The sequence below is a fragment of the Ochotona curzoniae genome, unplaced genomic scaffold (assembly GCF_017591425.1).
Source record: "Ochotona curzoniae isolate NIBS_2020 unplaced genomic scaffold, NIBS_Ocur_1.0 patch405, whole genome shotgun sequence".
Lineage (NCBI taxonomy): Eukaryota > Metazoa > Chordata > Mammalia > Lagomorpha > Ochotonidae > Ochotona > Ochotona curzoniae.
The window spans coordinates 27,179-44,816 of NW_024466979.1; the positions used below are offsets into that span (position 1 = coordinate 27,179).

A 17,638-nucleotide genomic window follows, 5' to 3' on the forward strand; every position below is an offset into this window, starting at 1 on the left:
TGTCTGCCCTCTTCTGGCCTGTTGGTTGCAGTGGCATCCCGTGCTGAGCACCCTGAAGAAGCGCATCGAAGTGAACACGGGGTACACCTTTAACTCGCTGCTCTGCAATCTGTACCGGAATGAGAAGGACAGCGTGGACTGGCACAGCGATGATGAGCCCTCGCTGGGACGGTGCCCTGTCATCGCCTCCCTCAGCTTTGGTGCCACACGTACTTTTGAGATGAGGAAGAAGCCCTCCCCAGTGAGTATTTTCTTTGATTTGTGCTCTTCTTGCTTCCTTACTCTGCAAACAAAAAGTGGTTTCCAGAAGCTCCTATGTTCAGATCTACAAGATAGGAGCATGTATTTTATTGATGAAGCATTTTTTAGAAGATTTATTTATTTTTATTCAAAAGGCAGAGTTACAGAGAGTGGCCACAGTGGCTGAAGTTGTGCCAATCCAAAGCCAGCAGGCAGGAGCCTACTCCAGGCATCCCATGTGGGTGCAGGGGTCCAAGCATGACTTGGTCATCCTCTGTTGACCTCCCAACGACAAACAGGGCACTGAATTAGAAGTAGAGTATCCAGGATTCAAACCATAGTTAACTTTTGACTTCAAGTGTGCGTATCTATTCGTTGATTCATTGATTCCTGTATCCACCTGCCCTGTGCCAGATGCTAGGTGTGTGTTGCTGGGAAGGGCAGCTATGGTCTCTGTCCTGATACAGGTGTAGTGTAATGGTATTGAGAAGCATTACTGATTACTTAGACAATTGCTGTTGGGTCTGGCGTGATAGCCTAGTGGCTAAATCTTTGCCTTGCATTGGCTGGCATCCCACATGGGCACCGGTTCATGTCCCAGCAGCCACACTTCCCATCCAGCTCCCTGTTTAAGGTCTAGAAAAGCAATCAAGAATGGCCCAAAACCTTGGGACCCTGCAGCCACATGGGAGACCCAGAAGGAGCTCCTGGCTTGTGGCCTCGGATCAGCTTAGCTTTGGCCGTTGTGGCCACTTGAGGAATGGACCAGCAGATGGAAGATCTTTCTTTCTGTTGTTCCTCACTGTAACCCTACCTTTCCAATAAAAATAATTAAATCTTAAAAAAGAAAACTCGCTGTTGTGGTAAGTGATGTGAAGGGGCATTTGTGGAAAGATGAGTCAAGCAAGGGACAGGACAGGAAGGAAAGGAAAGAGACCCCAGGCAGACACCCACGAGCAAGTGTTAAACAGGTGTTTTCCAAGGGGCAGTGTGACTGCCTTTCTGTGGGGGAACATCTCAACATCTTCGTTCCTTCTTACCTTTTCCTGAAATGAGAAGGAATCTAATGAAGAGAAAACTGAAGCCAGATTATCAGCAGCAATGATGGCATGTCCAAGTTCAGGTTACTTGACATTTGAAGGATACAAAGGCTATTACTTTTTTCAGGTCTGCAGTGTTGGGGTGGACATTGTGGTACAGCAAGTTAAGCTGCCACTTGGAACTTCTGTGTCCCACTTTAAAGTGCTGCGTTTGTGTCCTGCCTCTGCTTCTGATTCAGCTTCCTACTGATGTGCACTCTGGGAGGCAAGAAACAACGACCCAAGTTCTTAGGGTCCTGCCTTCCACGTGGGAGTGCCAGCCTGAGTTTCCTACTCCAGCTTTCAGCCTGGCTGTGCTGATAGTTGTGGGTGTTTGGGGAGTGAGCCAGTAGATGGAAGATCTCTCTTCCTCTGTTTCTCTTTCTCCCTTTCAAAGAAAGAAAGAAACAAACAAAAAATGAATGTTTAAAAGTGTGTGGCTTTACAAGTATGAAAGACAGTATGAAAAATGAAGAAACGAGCTGACCTCAGATCATTTTATCTTCAGGGCTTGAACTTTGCATTTGAAGTCAAAGTCCCTGATCATTTGCCTTGCGTCTTTAAGGCAGAGCAGTCAGTGTGGGAGGCCAGTGGGGTTTTTGTGAATGTGACCTAATCTTAGGCCACATCATCCATAGTCAGCTGGCGCTCATATCTTGTCTTCATCAGATATGTTACTGTAAGAGTTCAGTTAATGGACAGGCAATTCTCCTGATGTGTACTTGACTTTCCATCCATGGTATTTTGCAGTATATCGGGGTGTCTTGCCATATGCCATTAGGTACTTTTTGTTGCTGTCATTTCCATTCGTTAGTTTGTTTTGCTTTGGGTAAGACAGAAGTGGTGGTTATTGTTAGCAGAAGACTGTCAGTTGCCAGTGTCTTATTGAACGAATGTGTACCCTTAGCCCTTAACCAGCCTTTGCAGAGGGCAGGAAGCCTTGGCAGGCAGCTTGTCCCAGACCAAACTGTACTGCCAGCGAAGTATGGCTGAGCTTCTGCACATAGGCTTCTGCCCAGTGAAATCCCCCAAGTTCACAAACATGAAGAGCTTGTCTTATCTTTGTAAAACTTTTTGCATGAGTGAAAAAAATACTGTGTGTTTCATTATTGAAGTTCAGACCTCCTTCTTAATCCAGACACATGGAACTTGAGCTTTCTGCCCAGCATGGCCCTGGGTACAGGGGGGCTGTGACAGTAAGTGGATGAGATGGCATCATCTTTCTATTCATGAAGCTCCTGTGGTGCGTGCTGGTGCCATGCCTCCCTGCTGGAGATATCTGCCATCCTTCTGCTTGGCAAATAAGCCATGCTCTATATGAGCCTACTTCTCAAAGTTCATAGAAAGAGAAACTAAACTACGAGTTTATTTTGGTGCTAAAAATTTTGAAATCCGTGCAGTTTTTTTCCTCATAATATGCATTTTCCATTTATCATAAAAGCATTTTTATGTCAAAAGGCTCTTTTTCTTTTGCGCCAAAGTAAACTTACACATTAAAATGTATGTATGTTTCTGTGAACTTTTAGAAATGCTTTCATAAAAATCTTCAAAACTTTTGTCTCTACTTTATAGTTACTTTCTAGATTGTACAGTGTTCAGAAACCACCACCTCCTTTTACATTTTCTTTTGGCTTCTTTATACATTTGGAGCTGAAGAATCCTGAGTGCACCTTCTAGGTGATTTTCCAGCTCTGGCAGCCAGGTCCTGCCTCCTCCCCGCCTCTCTGGGCACCCGAGGCTGTTGACTCTCTCGCGAAAGCATCACATAATAGGTGGTGATAAAGGCCCACTTCCTGCTAAAACGGTACTTAAGAAATCTGATGGTGGTGTAAAAATCATTTCGTGTGCTCATCTATTGATGTTATGTGATAGAGCACTAATGTGTGAACAGAGACCCTCAAGTGCCACCACGTCCAATGTCCAAGGTCACTTCCGGGGGTGACCAGTCAGAGCAAAGTCTGTGTTTAAGAGGGAGGATTCTCCTGCGGATGCTCCCTCTTCTCAGGGCTCTTAGAGTCCTTTTTGATGGGCCCAAGGGACAGCCCATCAGACACTCAGAATCCCTGAGCCCTGTCATTGTCTTTACCAGAACACCGACAGCCCGTTGGGGGAAAATGCAGATCTACTCATTGAGACCACTTGCCTGACTTCGTGAAACGAAGTTGGCTAAGGAAATGGATTTTGGAAGGAATGTAAACACGTCAGTACCTCAGGTTAGGGACTTGTTTAAGTTTTGGTGTCTGGTGCAGTTTTAACTATGATCGAATTTAATGTAGTTTTTGTGTATTTCTCAGCTTTTGTTTAAGATGAGGAAGTTGAATGTTAATATATGCAATTGTAATCACATTTACAAATATATATAGCTTAAAAAATGATGCCAACCCCTCCCTCTCCCCACCCCTTGCTGCAACTGAGCCTATAATTTCCATTGTTAAGTGAACACAATACAAGATTAAACCTTTGGAAAGATTTTTTCAGGTTTCCTAAAAAAAAAAAAACTAATAAAAAGAAAAAACAAATCTAGTGCATGCCAGATGGAGCTAAGCTGTAAGTGCAGAGGCATTCTCCATCTTGACTCCTCTGGAAGTGTTTCTCAGGGTACACGTGTTTACATTATTATAAACGAACCTCTTCCTAAGAACCAGAAGGAAATAATGATTGCAAACTTTTGTCTGCTTTTCTCATGTCAGGTGATAGCTCTGACACATGACTGTGTTAAAAATGTGGGTTAATAAGTAGAAGATACCTTCTGTGTGGGATTTGTAGAACTCTGATCACCGTCACTCTCGGGCCTGTCTCAGGCTGTCACTGTATGTCATTGTTCTCCTGTGTGACAGCAAGCCCTTTGAGTACACTACAGGCTGGGAGAGGGAATCCTTGTGAACGTTGACCTCTCACCTGAGCAGTTAATACCTCCTTTACTGGAGTCCCAATTGTCCCTGGAATCGTGAGATTCCTAGTGCTTCATTCAGATACCCAGTTAGGAGACAGAAAGGCGACTGTTTTGGGTTTTGTTCAAGAAGTGGTAGTCTTGGTTCTTCTATAAATTTGAACTTCTCCAGCCTTGCAGAGTTGTTTGGTCAACAATCTGGCACCTTCAACAGATCCCCGTGGCTGCACATCTGCCACCTGCTGCATTGGCGATGGTCCCTCACTGTGCTTGATGCTGAGATGTTTCCTGAGTGCCAGGGCCTCTCTGATTCATGCGGGCGGCTCAGGTGCATCATCTCAGGGATGGAACATTTCATTCATCCTCTCTTCACTCTCCTGTCGTCCAGTTCTGTCAGCCCACTGCTTGACAGCACATCATCATTTCTTTTACTGAGCGTGAAATGTGGTGGGCACAGTAGACTTGTTCAGTCCTGCTGTCACTTAGGCCTTTCTCTGGAAAAGACTGGGTGAAGAGTGTCCTACTTGTGTTCTAGCCAATGTCAGGCTGTACTGACTCAAGTTCAAAGTAAAGTTTGCCATTTATGCTTCAGTAGACCTTTTTTATTCCATCAGACTGGATTCTTCAAATCTTCTCCATACTCCTTGTCCCAAATCCACTTGTACTTTTCAGACTGCCTCATGTCCCTGTTTGCAATGATTATCCTGGTTCTTTTCCCAGCATTAATTCTATACTGAAGAACAAGCTGGAAGAGGAACTACAAAAGCCATTTGGCAGGCTGCTATTTCTCTGTCGGTTACCATGGAAACAGTGATGGCTGTGTGTGTGGAGGGGGGGTTATTAGATAATAGCAGGAAGTTTGTGATGCACTGGAGGTTTAGATGCCAAAAGCCTTGTTTTTCTAGCAAATTACCCCCTGGATGAATGCTGCTGTTCATCAGCTGAATTTTACAACCACAGAGGGCTTCCATGCTCCTCGGGTGGTGGGGCCTTTCTCTCACCAGCTCTCGGAAGTCTCTGTTCAATGATGGGCCCATTTCAGTCGCTGTCTGGCACTGGAGGAAACACACGATGACCTCCAAGCTGGGAAGGAACCTTGAGACCACAAAGCGAAGAAGGGACTGCCATAGAGGAAGGAAGGGCTGTCCAGGGGCAGTTTACACGTGGGATTTCAGATTGGGGTAGAGGGGCAGTCAGGAGCACTGAGACTGTCTCTGCCTGTCTACACAGAGCAGGCAAGGTTTTACACTGTCACAGGTTAATGAGCAGCTGGGGTGGCACTTGGTTTACAGTGTTTCTTTACTGCTCATTAAGGAGAGTCCCACAGACAACCTGGCTGAGCTGTCACACTTTATCCAGAAGACTCCTGATAGTGTTTAAACTTCGTAACTAGAGAACCAGGCCAGGAAGGCAGGCAGGCAGGCAGTGCACTGGTACATGCTGGTGGGTACTAGGCTGTCACATTGTTGGCATCACTGGAAGTGATAACTGTAAGAGCAGGTCTAACAGGAAAGACTCAGAGCAAGCAATGAGCTGAAGGTCCTAGTACCACTCTTGCTAACTGTGGTTGTGTTGTTGATTTAAAAATACCCTGCCAGAAGATTGGTGTATAAATAGATCAGTCTGATGTTAAGTATTGATGTTTTTACCTAGGACTTTAGGAAAAAAAAATGAGGATATTAGAATCCAAAATAGCTTATGTTTGGAAGCAAGCTCTGCTGGAGCTGTGGAGTGTTTTGTAAGGTGATGACTGAGCAGCCACCTTGGCCACCAGTCCCTACTGCTGACACCCATCCTTCCTGTTAGCCCGTCTTCTGGTCACAGTGGCAGCTGTCATGAGAGATTAAAAGAAATGCTTGAAACAAAGTGTTGAACACCATGGTCTTTTAAACATTCACTCTGATATTCAGAAAACCAGGATTTATCTCTTGTTTCTTTCTCTGGTAGGTCCAAAGCGTTCATCTGCCTCCTTTATACATATTCCATGTAAACGAGAATGCAATTGGTAGCTCCTTCATGGGAATAGTAGAAAAGTTTTCCCAGGAAAGTTGTTGCAGTCATCAGTGAATTTTCTAAGCTGTAATAGATGGTAGATGTCATGGTGACTGATCAGATGTGGAAATCGACACAGGAAATGAGCAGCCCTGAAGCTCAAGGGCAAGGCTGCCTTGGCCTGCCAGACGGCATTCCCAAGAGAGGACAGTGAGGCTCTGTGAGGTTGAGGCAGCCAGTGGGTCAGCAATGGCCATGGGGTTTATGAGTCCTCTTGGGAGGTTGTGGGTGGGCTAATGAGAGAGAAAGAGAGAATGAGAGAGAGAGAGAGAAAGAGAGCGCTAGCTGTCTGGATAGAGACAGGTAATTCTGGCAGAATTTGAATTTCTTCAGACCTGAAAATACTCTGGGACGTGGAGTCTTTATTGGCTTAGAGTGGGATCCCTGACCTGACTCCCTTGGGAATGATGAACTTTTGTAAAGAGCCTCCCAGTTTTGTATTTGCAGTAGTGACAGTGCTTTCATGAGGGCAGCTTCTTCCCCAAGTATTTATGGTGTTTCTGCGTGATTAGGTATGAAATCTCAAGTTCTCATACCTGACTTTTTACCAGCCTGCCCCAATAATAGGGTTTTTTTTTAAATCCTCTTTGCCATACTTTTAATTATATTTCTATGTCTCCAGATGACTTCCTGAACTCTCCCAAGTCACACGTGCATGGAGAATGGCTGCCTCAGTGAGGCGGAAAAAAGCACAGTGTGTTGAGGGTGACAGTGGAGCAGGGGAGGAGCAGTGTTGATTGGGAAAGTGGGTAGGGAAGCCTCAGGAAGGAGTGTGTTTTAAGTACATCAGGAAGCCACTGGGTTGTGTTAAGCAGAAGAATAGCATGGTCGATTAGCAATTTTAAAAGGTCACTGTTGCTATTCCATGGAGCATAAACTAGACTAGAACAAGATTAGAAGCAAGGAGACCAATGGAGAAGGTTGATAGATAGTGAATATATATACCTGGATCGAGGCAGAGAAGTGGGGCATGGTAGGGGGATGAAGATTTATAGTCTTCTAGAAGAGTCAGCCAGATTTCCGAATAGGATAAGAAAACAGAGGGACTGAGCTGAAGGTTATAGACAAGTTTGCTCATCTGGGAACAGGAATTTCAAAGGACACAATGGAAGGATGTGGGAGCATGGGAATGGTGGGGGATTGTGTCTGACCAGGTTTTCTGTCCAGGAAGAATTTGAGAATGAGTTTTCTGGTGTTAATGACTGGCTGGAGAGACTTGGCATCTGTGCCAGTGACCAGGGCCAGCCGGCTGTCAATCATGGTGGAATTTGTTGCTGAATGCACAGGGTATATGTTGGTGCTACTGCCTGGGGCGGAAGCTCTTCCAAGAGACACCAGTTCTCATAAGATATACTTTTTAGAAATAATGTATTGCCAAAAAGGGAACATTGGTCACATTAATTCTGATTTCACGTGCAAGTTCAGGGTAGCTGGAATGGCTACAACTTTGCATGTCAAGCTGAGTGTGTTTTTACTTAATTTTTAGTAGCTTCCCACTCCCACAGCTGAATCAATAGTCATCCTGAAGAGAGAATACAGTCAGCAGGTACAGCATCCTCATTTTCATCTACTTTCCAGTGTGTCCTGTTGAGAAGGAAAGGTGGATTCCTGGCTGCAGGTTTAGGCAGTAGTGCTCTGCATTTGATGCTGGTGGAAAGAGGCTTTGCTGCTGCTAGCACCTGCTAAGGCTTCCCGCAGGCTGTCCTGTGAGTGAGTGAAGTGGTAGGGAGATCTCACATCATGAAACTAGGAAGATCGCTGGGTGTTAGCATTATCGGATTGGCTGCACATTCAGATCCCTTCCGCCTGCTCTTCTCATTTGCCTCATCAGAGCCTTGCAACGCAAGTGAAGGCTAAAAATCAGGAAGGCATTTGATTAAAACACAACTACCTGTATGTGGCAAGTTAATTTAAAACCATTTGAACCCCATCCTCAGTGATTTCAAATCTGCTTTCCAGCTGGACTCTTGCTTTAGCAGATCTGATTTCAGAAATAGCTGCTTCTGTTTTTAAAGTAATGTATTTCAGATCGATGCTAAGGATGCTATCGTTTCAAGTGCAGTTTGAGTCAGCAGAATCACTGTGGAGATGACTTAGTGGGGTTGCAGTTTTATTTTTTTTCTCCATCATTTCTAGATCCAACATGTCCTATTTATGTGTGATTTTACAAATATATTACCCCTATGAACAAAAAGTCCAGCTGTGTTCTTGTATCAGTACTGTCGCAGCAACTTTGGCACCCAAATAGAGCTGCAAGCTTGCATGAGTCGTGAAGCAGTCTGGAACCCAGCCAGGTTCTCCAGGGCAAGGCATCATCACAATTTGGGAAAACAAATTTAAAAATAAAGTGATGAAAGACAGTCCTTATCGCCATGCCATAAGTTGAGTGATTGGGCTGGTAAGGAGACGTTCGGCCCATGTTAAGTAAGAAGCTGCATTTAGTTTTCACCTATCATTTCTATTTGCGAAAGATCCTATACTCAGCAGGCAGCTGATCCTTCAACTAGAAGGCTAAGAAATCTGTTCCAATCTTTTTTTCTTTATTTTTGACAATCTTTACATAGTTAATTAGGGCACAAAGGTTCAAGGGCTATAGGAAAGTGGGTAAGACTATTATTTCCACATTTTTTTCTGTATCTGGGGTAAAGGGGGAGGTAAAGGGAGAAGCCCCACCCAGTCTCCCACCCATCCCAGGTCCCCAATGTGGGGCATGCTCTGAGGGTCTTGCTCAAGTGGTTTTGATAGTTCAACAGTTATGAATTGCTGCCAATCTTGCCATTCCAAGCACGATGAAATTGCTGCAGAATCCACTGATTGACATAGTCCACCTTAGAGTCTCTGTTTGCCCAGTTTTTCACTGCCAACATATGGCTGGGGTAGTTGATTGATTTGTTCTGTCCTCTGTTGTGATGCCAGGTATCCTCTGCAGGTTCCAATAGACTGCCATATCTTCCACATGCTGCTGGTTATGCTCACCTCTGCTCCGTCTGAGCCTCTGAGGAGGCTCAGCTCTGGCACTTGCACTTCTTGCTGACCATGGGTTCTGAATCCGGCAGTTCTATTGGGGAGATCCCTAAGAAACTTTGTCCAAGGTGATCCCAGACCAGATTCTTGTGTGTACTTGCAAGTACAGGACCCAGTACAGTCCATTGCCCCAATCAGCTGGTGGTTGCAGTTGCTGGATCAGTTCTGTTTCCAGCCCTGTCTTCCACTGGAACCAATGGGTGTTGCAGTCCAGCCTGATTCTGCCCAGCACACATTCGGTCCTCACACAAACCAGTGGGAGCTGCAGCCTAGTTGGGGCAACCCACAATAACCCCCACCAGGGCCACCCCCTGCCCTGGTTCCCGTGATGGCTTGTATGTACTGCAGACTAGTCCAGTCTCTCCCACATCCCATTCAGCTCTTCTACATGTCAGTGGGCATTGAAGCCTGGTTCAACCCAACTGGGCCCACTATCCAGCCCATGCACATGCTGGTGGGTGCCGTTCTGTCCAGCCAGGTCTGCCCCTGTCCTGGTTTTCATGCCCTCCAGTGGGAGTGATAACCCAAGAGGGAGGTGCCCACTATTTCTCTTCTAGGCCACTCCCACTCCCAGATTATGCACTCTCCAGGTGGTTCTGGAGTTTAACTTGACAGATTTAGCCTCCAGTACCAGCCCCTGCCAGTTGGTGCTGCATTGAAGCCCAACCAACCTTCACTCAGACTAATTTTTGCTTGCACCAGTAGAGACAGTCAACCAAGCCTGACTTTTCCCTGATCTAGTTCACATGAGGCCCACAGGTGTTGTAGCCCTGCCTGGCCTGGTCTGCCCCCATCCCAACCCACGCTCTCCAGTGGGAGTGGTTGTCCAGCAGGGGAGCCACATTTCCCCTGCTGGCTCTGCCCCCTCCCTCCCTGGTTCTCACGTGTGCTGTATGGGTGCTATGGCCACATCTGGTACGGGTCATCTCACCTTGGCATTCTGTAATGTGCACTGGTTTTTGTTGCGACCGAATCTGGCTTGACCCACATTCTATTCTGGTGCTCTGATTCGCCAGCAGGTGATGTGAACTGGTTCAGCCTGGTCTGCCCCCGATCCATGCCAAATGTATGCCAGTGGGTACCTTTCCATGGCCTGTTCTGGACTGTTTCCTATTGTGCTTCTTGCGCTTACCTACAGGGACTGTGTCCTGCCAGAGGAGTTGCCCAGGCTCCTCCGTCAGAACCTCTCCCAGTGCCAGATTTTGCACATACCAGGGGGTCCATGAGCCAGCCCTACTCAGTCCACCTCCTATCCTAGCAGGAACAGTGGCCTTTCCTGACTGGCCTTCAACCCAATCTGGTTCTTATTGTTGGATGTTTCAGCCCAGCCAAGGCTCATCCATACCCAAACACAGCTCACACATGGCTCGGTAAGGGCAGAGACCTAGCCTAGTCCATCCCACATCTACCCTGGTCCTCCAGAGCACCAGATGGTGTTGGAGTCTAGCCCAGCTTGGTACATCCAGTCCCAGTCCACACTTGTGCCAAGGGAGACTGCAGCCACATCCAGACCAGAACACAGCCCCCACTCCAGCCCCTGTGCTCCTCAGTGGGAATCTCAACCCAGCTAGGGTGTCCCCTTAGCTCCCCAACTGGGCCTATTCCCAGCCATAGATCACGTGCATGCCAGTGGTTGCTCTGACTCAGCTTGGCATAGTCCCTCACCTGTCTTGGCCTTTGCCTTAGATGCTGTGGCTTAGCGTCCCTGGCTCATGCAGACCAGTAGGTGTAAGAGCCTAGCTCGGCATGACCTGTGCTCCATCCTGATTTCTATTTTTGCTTGTGAGCTAAGGTTTGCTCAGTCCTCCCCTGTCCACCCAGTCCACACATTAGCCAGCCATTGGAGCTACTTTGCCCTGCTTCTCCGACACCCAGATCTGGACCAGGTGTTTATCAGTGGGAGCTATAACCCACCAGGGGAGTTTCCCAAGTTCCTCCACTTGACCCACTCCCAGACCCAGTTCTCATACATGCCAGTGGGTGTTAGGCCAGTGTCCGGCATAGTCTGGCCTTCCATTTGGCCTTGTATGAGCTGGTGAACGTTGCAGCCCGGCCCACCCCACACCCTATTTAGGATGCACATTCAGGTGCTGCTGCCTTGACCAGCCCAGACTGTTGGTTCCTTTACCTGTGAGTGATGGCAGGCTCCTTGGTCACACCTAGCTTAGTCCATCACCACCCCAACTCTTGAACTAACCAGTGGGGCTAGTATTTCCACAGGGTTTGGCCCACACATCCCCCACAGAATCTACCCCGGATATGGTTCTCTCATGTGCTAGTTAATGTCATGACCCTGCCTAATGTGACCTGTCTCCTGATCCATCATTATGTCGTGTACTAGGATATGGTCCTGATAGACAAGCCCCAGCCTTAGCTTTTGCATGGACTGGTGTACGTGATCAGCATTGTTTAGTGATAACAAGTTCTACATAGGACTCAAAGGAGGCTGGTATATCAGTCTTACCCATAAAGATCATCTGGTCCCTCTCCTCCAAACTACCAGGTCTCAGTACCCTTGCTTACCTTCAAAGGAAAAGTTACTCTGTCATTGGGAGTCTTCAGGATTGATTTGCAACCCAGAAGCACAGTGGGCTCAACATGGAGGTGCCTAAGCAGCAATTCATAGCCTCCAAACCCCAGAACTTGCCACTGGGCGGCCAGCAGGCAGAGCCTGGTGCCAAATGGCACACTGGCCGCCCGGGGACAGCTCACCACATGTACGTGGTGGCTGGAATCAGGGCTCCGAGCATGAAGACATACCTGGCCTGAGACCTTCCAGCAGTCTGTTAACCCCCGACCCCAAGGTCCCCCCTCCCAATCCCATCCACCTCACGATGTTGGCAGCAGGTGGGGCCCTGGCCCGCCCTGTTGTCCAGATTTCACCTCTCGGCGTACTCACCAAGATGTTCTCATCTTTAAACACAAACACAGAGGAAAACTTTTTTTGACCCAGTGGTTGTTCTAACTTCCGTTTTTTTCTCCTCATTGTTTTTTTTTTTTAAAGATTTATTTTTATTATTTTTTATTGGAAAGGCGGATATACAGAGAGGAGAGACAGAGAGGAAGATCTTCCGTCCGATGATTCACTCCCCAAGTGAGTGCAACGGGCCGATACTATGCCGATCCGAAGCCAGGAGCCTCTTCCGGGTCTCCCACGCGGGTGCAGGTTCCCAAAGCTTTGGGCCGTCCTCGACTGCTTTCCCAGGCCACAGGCAGGGAGCTGGAAGGGAAGCGGGGCTGCCGGGATTAGAACTGGCGCCCATATGGGATCCCAGGCGTGCTAGGCGAGGACTTAACCACTTGCGCCACCGCGCCGGGCCCTCTCCTCATTGTTTTTGAAGCAGTTTCTAGAATGAGTTGTCCACATTGGCAGTCCCCCTTACTTAACCTACTCTTCAGACACCTGCTCTTAAGCTCCTCCCACCACTCACCTAAAATTTATGCAGATACCTTTTGACGTCAAATTAAATACACTGGCCCTTCCTCCAACATATCTTCTTTCTGGTGATCTCCATCAGTGTCCATTTCTTCCTCTTATTCCTCCTTCTCTTGGCTTCTGAAATACTATCTTGTTTATTTTCGTGCAGTTCTCATTGGCTACTGCTCTGTCTCCTTTGAGGTCTCTTCCTTTACCTTTAGTCACTTAAATTGAATATTCAAGACTACTGTTGACTCTTATTATTTTTATTTATTTATTTTTAAACGAGAGACAGATAGATCTTCCATCTGCTGGTTCACTCCCCAAATGCCCACAACAGCCAGAGCTGAGCTAATCCAAAGCTGGGAGCCAGAAGTTTCTTCCTGAATTTCCACGTGGGTGAGGAGGCCCAAGACCTTGGGCCATCCTCCAGTGCTTTCCCAGGCCATAAGCAAAGATTGGAAGTGGAGCAAATGATACACAAACTGGCACCCACATGAGATGCCAGCACGTGCAGGTGGAGGATTAGCCTATGCCACCGAGCTGGCCCCATATTCTGTTATCTTGCTCTACATTAGCTTTTTTTTTTTAATCCAGACATTTTGATTTTTTTTATATTTAAAGATTTTTATTTTATTTTTATTGGAAAGGCAGATATACAGAGAGGAGAGGAGAGACAGAGAGGAAGATCTTCCCTCCGATGATTCACTCCCCAAGTGAGCGCAACGGCAGATGCTATGCCCGTCCAAAGCCAGGAGCCTCTTCTGGGTCTCCCACGCAGGTGCAGGGTCCCAAAGGCTTGGGCCGTCCTCAACTGCCTTCCCAGGCCACAGGCAGGGAGCTGGATGGGAAGCGGGGCTGCTGGGATAGAACCGGCGCCCATATGGGATCCTGGGCCTGCAAGGCGAGGACCTTAACCACTGCGCCATCGCGCCGGGCCCTACATTAGCTTTTAGAAGATTATAAACAGATGTAGATGGTAAACACCATATGGACGAGACCCCTTTCTTTTGTGTCATTATGCCCCGAGCACTTAACAACATATTGTGTGTTCTGATTAAATATGTTCTCACAGTAATGATCTTCATATATTCATTCCAGGTGTTCCTTTTTTTTTTTTTTTGCCACATGTATAAAATACTAAAGTGATCTTTTTCTACTCTGATGTCCTTATTTCTAACCTTTACCCTCTGTATTGTGCCAGATATTATTTTCAGGAATAGCGCTCTCTCTGCTTCTTCCTCCCTCCCTCCCTTTTTCCTCACTCCGCAACCCCTCCTCCTCCCAATAATAATTGAGCACCTACTGCATGGGAAGTACTCAGCTCAGCCAGGGGAATATAGCAGTGACCATGAGAAACACGGTTCTCATGGAAGTCGCCAGAGCTAGACAGTGGTCACATAAAACAAGAGAAATGATGACAGCTTGTGGTTAGGTCTCAGTTGGGGATTTCGTTGTGAGTGCAGTGAGAGTAAGTGGGTTATGACTTGATCTGGTATGCATTTTTAAGAGATCACTCCAGCTGCAATGTGAGTAACAGTTGGATGGAGGCAAGAGTGGGTGACTCGAGGGTGATGCAGCCGTCTCCGTGAGAGGCTGCTGCTGTGGACCAAGGCAGCAGTGCTGATGCCAAGAAGTAAAAGGCCTCGGCCAGGAGGATGTTTGACTGTAAACCAACAGGACTTGCCAATCATATTTTAAATAGAAGGCTAAAAATCCAGTATGACTCTCAGGTGTCTGACTTGAGTGGTTGGTTGGTAGAAGTGTTGTTTATTCAGAAGAAGAATAGGAATTTTTGTGTTGAGTGTTTTTTTTTTTTTGTCCTTGTTTAAGGAGTTCCTCTTGCTACATGCAAGCTGCATGCTGCCCAAAATGCCCAGGTATGAAGTAGGCCATTGACTGTGGGAGTCTGGGAGTTCAGACGACAGGCTTGGGCTGGAAACCTCCTTTGAGCATTGCCTAAAGGACAGAAGTAAAACCCGAATAGTAAATGACAGGTGTATAGAGCTGGCTGTGTTCTAAGTGCTTTCCATTGAATCCTCCAGTAATCTCGTGAAGCTGATGTTGTGCCGTTATTCTTGGGTGAGACACCTGAGACAGTGTTCAATCACTTGCCCAAGATAGCTCAGATAACTGTTGCATTGAACCAAAACTAATGTAAGTCTGTGGAATTGTATGTTCTTGCTTGCGGTAAGAGAATAAAGAGGGGCAAAGAGACAGAGCTGTGTTCGTTGCTTCATCACTTGGTTTCCTACCTCTGAAGTCTTAGTTTGCTCCAAACTAAGTAAGTTAAGTTTAGGAGTAAGATGGAAACTCTTTAGCCAGATTGCCACATCTTTGTGGAAGCTCTGCCCAGCCAGCTTGGTCTGTGACCATTCCATGAGCGGGTATTCCATTCCACTCAGTTTGTCCCTGACTCTCTCTTAGATGGGCTTCCCACCTGTTAAACTGAAGTCCTCTGTGGGCTTCAAGGGCCTGCCATAGCCAGGAAGCCCTCCTGATGCCTCCCCTGCAGAAACAAGAAGTAGTCACTGAGTACCAAGTGCTTCCTGTGGGAAACAAGTAGCACAAGTCTTCTCTTGGTTTGCTGTGCCTTTCTGCTCATTTGGATTTTGTTTTTATAAAGATCTCCTGAGTAAGAAGATGGAAGTCTCTTTCTTCTTCTTCCTCTTTTTTTTTCTTAACTTATCTCATCCGAAGAATCAGAGATGACTTGGCTTCAGTTATCTGAGATCAGTCATTTGGAAGCTTATTTTGCCCCTAACTGCCTTTTCTGATTAGTCGGGGGTGAGATGAGGACCATAATACATGAAATAGCCTGTGGATCCTGGGCTTTCTAGTTAGGAATTGCCCAGTAGAGTGGCTGAGTGGACAGCAGCGACAAGTGACCTCAGGAGCTTATGCACCACCTGGGGCCACTGACCCAGAAGAGAAGGAAAGCAGTCACATGAGGCCATCAGTAGCTCAGCTGAGCAGCCTTGGAGCAGCATCTGGTCCAGACTTGTTTATATGTAATGCCCCGTGCTTAAAAAGAGATTGGAGTCACTTGTCAACATTCCTAACTCAAAAAATTTCTAGAACATTCACTTCTACCAGTTTCCCAGGAAAAAGACAAAGCGATGAAAGAAGTAGGGGATCCATGGGCTGCAGAGACTCACAGCCACCAGCTGCATGCAGGCCTCTGACTCTCTGTGGTCATCCCTCCCCACTGCATGGCACTCAGCCCACATCTCTCAGCAAATAGCTGGTGTTCATGAACACAGACACTGCTCTATGGGTGCCATACAATTAGAACACGAGCTATTCGAGGATTGCAGAAAGACAGAGCCTTCGGAGAGCTTAACGTGGCAAGACAGATGTACTCTGGTTTCAGAGCTACCTTAAAATCCTAGCCCTGCATCCCACCAAACGTTGCTTTCAACACATGCTTTCCATCCAGTTCCCTTTGCCTGTGACGTAATGGATAATATTGCCTCTCTGCTCTCCCTTATGGAGTATGCTGAGCAGTAATGTGCTGCCTTCCTACCCAGTATCCAAGCACATGCAGGGGTTGAACTTATCCTGATTGAGTCTTTTTTTTTTTTAAGATTTATTTATTTTTATTGGAAAGGTAGATTTGTAGAAAAAGGAAAGACAGAGAGAAAGATCTTCTATCTGTGGTTCACTCTCCAAATAGCCTCAGTGGCCAGAGCTGAACTGGTCTGAAGCCAGGAGTCAGGAGCTTCTTCTCGGTCTCCCACACAGGTATAGGGTCCCAAGGACATGGGCTGTCTTGCACTGCTTTCCCAGGCCACAAGTTGCTGGGGGGAAGTAGAACAACCAGGACATGAATTGATGCCCATATGGCATCCTGGCATGTGCATAGTGAGGATTTAGCCACTGAGCCATTGTGCTGGGGCTCCAAGAAAAGTCTTGCTGGAAGCCTCTAAGGTAGCTGGAAACTGTTTAGGAAAGAAACATGGGTGGGGTAGAGAAAGCAACAGATATTCCAGGTCTGTTAAAGAGTTAATTCTAAAAAACTGTAAGCTCTGTGTTTTTGGTGGTTTTTTTTTTTTAACTAAAAGGAAATGCAGCTGTATATTTAACTTTCATCAGGATGGGAAAAGACCTTCTAAGCACAAAAACCATGAAAGAGCCAAAGATAGACCAGCAAGGCGGACTCTACAAAATTTTGATCTATTTTCTGTAAAAATCCCATAAACAGAAACAACTACAAGACAAATACCAAGTGAGGAAAGCATTTGTAAAAGGTGGGACAGAGTAAATACCGTATTGTGGATGGTTACAGAGCAGTACAAAAGACCACCCCGACCCCACAGGACAGTGGGCAGAGGACCTGCGGGGAGGGAGAGCTCACAAAAGAAGAAACAGACAGCAAATATGAATAGATCCTGAGAAACTGCTTTGAGCTGGGCTCTAAATCAGAAGATTCAACTTGAATTACGTTTGTCCCCTCATTGTTGCTGCTGCTGTTGTTTTTTTTTCCCCCCATCATTATCAGTTGATAGTGTTTAGCTAAAAGATAGGCATTGTTTGGATTTCCTGATGGAGTAAGAAATGACTGGAACCTCTTCAGGAAAGCAATTTGGTAACAGAAATCAAGTGTCTGACGATTCATACCCTGGGATCCAGTCAGTGTCTTTTTAAAAAGATGTCCTAAAAATGCACTTAGAAATGTTTTGCTGCAAGTGTATCTGGGGTGGCCTTTTCTCTAACACATCATGAATGGCACTGGCATGTCAAGCCCGGTCTGTCGCAGTCCCTTCAGTGCTGTTGCAGTGGCCCCAGCATGGTGCCTGACACACACAGGTGGTCCAGGAATATTTGTGAGATCAGAGAAGGAAGGCTGTGCTCATGTGCAGTGGTGTTTCGCAGGAGGACACCTTATCTATGATTTTGTTTTCTGTTGTTGCAGTTACCTATGGTAACCGCAGC

General features: G+C 46.6%; 1 protein-coding gene across 1 annotated transcript in view; it reads left to right on the forward strand.

Moving 5' to 3' along the window:
* The window catches only part of LOC121167639 (alpha-ketoglutarate-dependent dioxygenase alkB homolog 3), a 40,049-nt gene that overhangs the window by 17,806 nt on the left and 4,605 nt on the right, over positions 1–17,638 (forward strand). Inside the window, exon 8 of the mRNA XM_040997171.1 lies at positions 32–241. Coding sequence (XP_040853105.1) covers positions 32–241 — 210 coding nt within the window. The remainder of the gene's footprint in view (positions 1–31; positions 242–17,638) is intronic.